This window comes from Onychomys torridus, chromosome 4 (assembly GCF_903995425.1).
Source record: "Onychomys torridus chromosome 4, mOncTor1.1, whole genome shotgun sequence".
NCBI lineage: Eukaryota > Metazoa > Chordata > Mammalia > Rodentia > Cricetidae > Onychomys > Onychomys torridus.
This window is the reverse complement of record NC_050446.1, coordinates 62446130-62451247: the sequence shown is the minus strand read 5'-3', so window position 1 is coordinate 62451247 and position 5118 is coordinate 62446130. Positions and strand designations below refer to the sequence as shown.

General features: G+C 38.9%; 1 protein-coding gene across 1 annotated transcript; it reads left to right on the top strand.

Annotated features, from left to right (window-relative positions):
- Nucleotides 1-729: 729 nt before the first annotated feature.
- Nucleotides 730-1689, top strand: LOC118582865 (olfactory receptor 1044-like). The gene has a single exon (XM_036185994.1). The coding sequence runs from the start codon at nucleotides 730-732 to the stop codon at nucleotides 1687-1689; it is 960 nt and encodes a 319-aa protein (XP_036041887.1).
- Nucleotides 1690-5118: the final 3429 nt, after the last annotated feature.

Here is a 5118-nt window from a genome sequence, read left to right as displayed (position 1 = left end):
AGAGTAATTTTAGAAAAAGTAAAATGATTTGCAGGTTTTTATAAGAAAATTTTAGCTTTTGGGATGTAAAATTAATAGAGAAAGGAAGTATGGAGAATAAAAAAAATAGCAAAAGAAAAAAGATATGTGATCTTTTTAGATATGTAAAAATTCAATTGTGAAATTTAGGCAATATTGATAAGGGAAACAAAGATTTTCAACTTCAGCTATAACAGGAAAATAATGTTAACTTAACAGCACAGCTCAAATATTCTTTTCAGAATGAGACATTAAAAACCATGAAAAAGGATATCACTTATAAAATTGATCTGTGAAGAAATATCCAAATTTCTTGGAAAACAAATATAAATGCTATTCCAGATGATATTATAATGTTACAGAAATAAAGTGTCCTTTTCTTTGACCATTCTCTTTCTCAGGCTTTAGAGATGACATTTGATGGTTAAGGTTTATGATACCAGCCTAAAGATTCAGAGCTTGGACTAGAATGGGCTAAATTGCAAGACCCTTGTCTTTTAAGAAACAAACAAAAAAGGAAAAGAAAAGAAAAAGAAAATGGTGATGTTGGTGTGTTCCATAGAAATAAAACCTGTACACAATTTGGGTTAACAAGACTAGAAAAACATATCTTTTTAGGCGACAGTAAAGTACTGAATATCACTTGTGTTATGCAAAGTGGAAATGCATCATTTGGATTTTTCTCTACTTCTACAGGTGTCCTGAAGACTCATGGCTCAGACAAATTGCACCCAAGTCACACAGTTCATGCTTTTAGGCCTGACAGATCGCCAGGAGTTGAAGATGCCCCTCTTTGTGGTATTCATATCCATCTATCTTTTCACAGCAATAGGCAACCTGGGACTGATTCTGGTCATTAGAACAGATGCAAGACTCAACACGCCCATGTACTTTTTCCTCAGCAACCTGGCTTTTGTTGACTTCTGCTATTCTTCTGTCATTACACCCAAGATGCTTGGGAATTTCCTCTATAGCAAAAATTTCATATCCTTCAATGCGTGTGCTGCCCAATTAGGCTGCTTCCTCACATTCATGGTATCAGAGTGCTTGTTACTGGCTTCCATGGCATATGACAGATATGCAGCCATTTGTAATCCTCTGCTGTATATGGTTACAATGTCCCCTGGCATCTGCATTCAGCTTGTGGTTGTGCCCTATAGCTATAGCTTCCTGATGGCACTGATTCACACTCTTCTCACCTTCCGCCTCTGCTATTGTCACTCCAATATCATCAATCACTTCTACTGTGATGACATGCCTCTCCTCAGGCTAACTTGCTCTGACACTCACTATAAACAACTGTCTATTTTGGCCTGTGCTGGAATCACATTCATTTCTTCTGTTCTGATTGTTTCTGTCTCCTACATGTTCATTATTTCTGCCATTCTTAGGATGCGATCAGCTGAAGGAAGACGCAAAGCCTTTTCTACCTGTAGCTCTCATATGATGGCTGTGAGCATCTTTTATGGAACTCTTATCTTTATGTACTTACAGCCAAGTTCCGAACATTCTCTTGATACAGATAAGATGGCATCCGTCTTCTACACAGTCATCATCCCCATGTTGAACCCTTTGATCTACAGCCTCAGGAACAAGGATGTGAAATACGCCCTGAAGAAAGTCATAGACAGTAGAAATCAGACTTCTGTAATAAGAGAACTAAGAAAATGATTTTAATAAACAAACATAGACTTTCACTCATGGTCTTTTCCCCCAATATTAGTAAAGTGACCTTAATGTCTTATACTTAATTGATGTTCAATAGAAATCTGTTGATTATAAAATCAAACATTTCTGTGACCTCTCTTTTTTATATTTTTTATTGAAATAAATTATTCCTCACACAATGTATTCTGATTATAGTTCCTCCTCCCTCAACTTATCCCAGTTCTTCTCCACCTCCCCTTCCATCTGGATCTACCTCCTTTATGTCCCTCATTAGAAAACAAACAGGCAATTAAGGGATAATAATGAAATATAATAATATGAAAGAAAAAACAAACAAATTGGACTAGGACAAAAACAAACAAACAGAAGGGAAAGAGCCCAAGAAAAGGCACAAGAAACAGATGTAGACGCAGAGACTCACTTATTCTTGTATGCTCAGAAATCCCACACAAATACAAAACCAGAAGCCATAACAAACATGTAGTGTAAAAAAAAAAGAATTATTAAAACAAAACCTTAAAAGTGAAAATAAAAGATAATGTCTTTATCAACCTCCTCCCTTCAGGACTTAGGAAACCCCACAAAAGAGGAAGCAGGAAGACTGTTAGATCCAGAAAGAATGGAGAATACTGAGTAATCAAGGCCTACTAGACACAAGACACTGGCACACATATCAACTCACTAAGATTGAAGCCATATGTATAGGGCCTGCATGGGTGTGTACCAGATGGGGTCCTAGAGCTAAAAAAAAAAAATATGGACACATGCCCCCATCCCTAACTCAAGAAGCTATCTCCAATTGATAACCACTTGGGAATGAAAGATTATTTTTCTTCAAAGGAATCTTATTGGGGAAACAAACCACTCTTCATGGTAGGCCACATTCCCAGATTCAGATAGCCAACAGAAAATGAACTCAATGGCATTTTTGAGTTTGCCTCATAATGTCATATCAGGGCTTTTAAAATTTTTCAAATTTCTTCTGCGTCCTTTCTTCAATTCATATTTTCCCCCTAACTTTAAAATAATGACTCCATTCCCCTCCTGCAGGTAAAATTCAGGGAAACATACTCTACCTGTTTGCTTCCAAAATGTTTTTGGTTTTTAAGATAGTTTGTGTCTCTTGCAGACAACCAATAAATTTATCTTGCTTTTCTTCCTTGCCTTACACCTTAAATTCTTTCTACTCCCTTGCTCATGATGATCCCTGAGCCTTAGCCATAGAAATATAAATGGCCTGCTTTGCACTCAACTCTTCCCTACCCTCAGCATCCTTAGCAATGATGTGTCACTGCTTTGCTACCATTCATTGCAAACAGACATTTCTCTTAGTAAGAATGGAAGCAGTATTTGTCTGTGGATATTAAGATAAATATCAGAAGGCAAATCAGCATTATGATTTGTAGGCCAGACAGTGGTGATTCATGCCTTTAATTCCAGCAGTATGGAGGCAGAGCCAGGCAGATCTTTGTGAGATCAGGGCCAGCCTGGTCTACAGATTGAGATACAGGACAGGCACCAAAACTACACAGAGAAATCCTGTCTTGGAAAAAAAAAAAAATTGTGGTATGTTTGTTGTCTCTTGGGCCAAAGACATCCTCTGACATGAACTTTTGTTTTGTTTTATTTTGTTTTGTCTTGTCTTGTTTTGTTTTGTTTTATTTTGGTTAGAAAATATCAGGCATGGATTTCCCAGCTGTGGATATTGCTCTGTATGCTGTGAATGTGTTGCTCTGATTGGTTAATAAATAAAAAACTGATTGGCCAGTAGCCAGGCAGGCAGTATAAGTGGGATAAGGAGAATTCTGAAAAAGGAAGGCTGAGCAGGAGATTCCAGCCTACCCATCCAGGCAGCAGCATGTAATGACACACAGGGAAAGCCATGAAACGTAGCAACATAGATTAACAGAAATGGATTAATTTAAGTGTAAGAGCGAGTCAGTGGTAGGCCTGAGCTAACAGCAAAGATAATCTGGGGTTTTTTTTTGTTTTATTTTATTATTATTATTTTTTTAATTAATATAAGCCTCTGTGTCATGACCGCCTTGACCAGCAAGGAAGACGCAATACCGAGCTCTTCTTTCAGCAGTTTACTCAGGAACCTTGAACAATCTTCTGACTTCTGACCCCGGGGAAACCTGCTCACAGCCTTAAGTAATCACTGGGTAGCCAACCCTGATACGCCACGTGGGCACTACCAATAGGTTCAGGTGCGCATAAGCAAGCCAGATTCTCAGCCTTAGCCAATTAAGGAGTTGTTTATCACAGAGAGCGCTCACCATCGGGAAGGCAGAGGGTGGAAGCCGGTGCCATCTTTAAAGTGCAGCTGCACGCAGCTCTCTACACCTCTGTGTGTTTACTGGTGTCTGAGCAGCTGGCTACAGATTCCCTCTTGTAAGGTGTGTTTGAAATCAAGAAAGTGAATGGCTAATCATTGTTTTACTACTGTACCAGAGGCTACATCTTGCCTGGTAGTTTGGTCTTTTAGTTTGAAGCATTCAACTCTGGGAAAGACAATTGATGCAGTTTTTCTGAAATGAACATTTTTGTATTATTTATTAACATATATTGTTTCTCAAAGTACTAAATGCAGTATTTCAAGTGTTAATCACTAATTTTAACATATTTTATTAATTTTAACCATATTCACCTCTGCATCTTCCACCTAACTCTTCCAATATCTACCACTCTTGTGTCTATATATATATATATATATATATATATATATATATATATATATATATATATATGTGTGTGTGTGTGTGTGTATACTTCTATAACTTTTTCACTTATCTTACATAGCAACCACAGCTTTCCCTCCCTCTTCTCCTCCCAGTCATGCCCCCATACACTTCCTAACTAGCTCCTCCCCTTGCATTAAGGCTGAGCAAGGTAATCCAGCATGTGGAGTTCCAAAATGCCAGCCAAGCACCAGGACCAGGTCTTCATCTCACGGCTAGGAGCCATACAAAGAGACCAAGCTTTACAACTGTCACATACATTCAGAGGGCCTAGCACTGTCTCATGGAGGTTCTCTAACTGCTCACCCTGAGTCCATGAGTTCCCACCATCTCAGGCCAGCTGTCTCTTTGGGTTCCCTGTCAGGAGGCCCCTGGCTAGTACAATCCCTCCTCCTTTTCTTCAACAAGACTCCCAGAGCTCAGCCCAGTGTTTGGTTGTGGATCTCTGCATGTGCTTCTATCAGTTACTAGATAGAGTATCTCTGATAACAATTAGGGTAGTCACCAATTTGATTACCATAGATGGCCAGTTCAGGTACCTTTGCCACTTTTGCAAGGAGTCACAGCTGGGGTCATCCTGTGGATTCCTATATTTTCCTGGCACCAGTTTTCTCCCTAATGCCAAAATGCTCCCCATCAAGATGTCTCTTTCATTACTCTCCCCCTCTCTGTGTTCTTCCCCCAACTCACC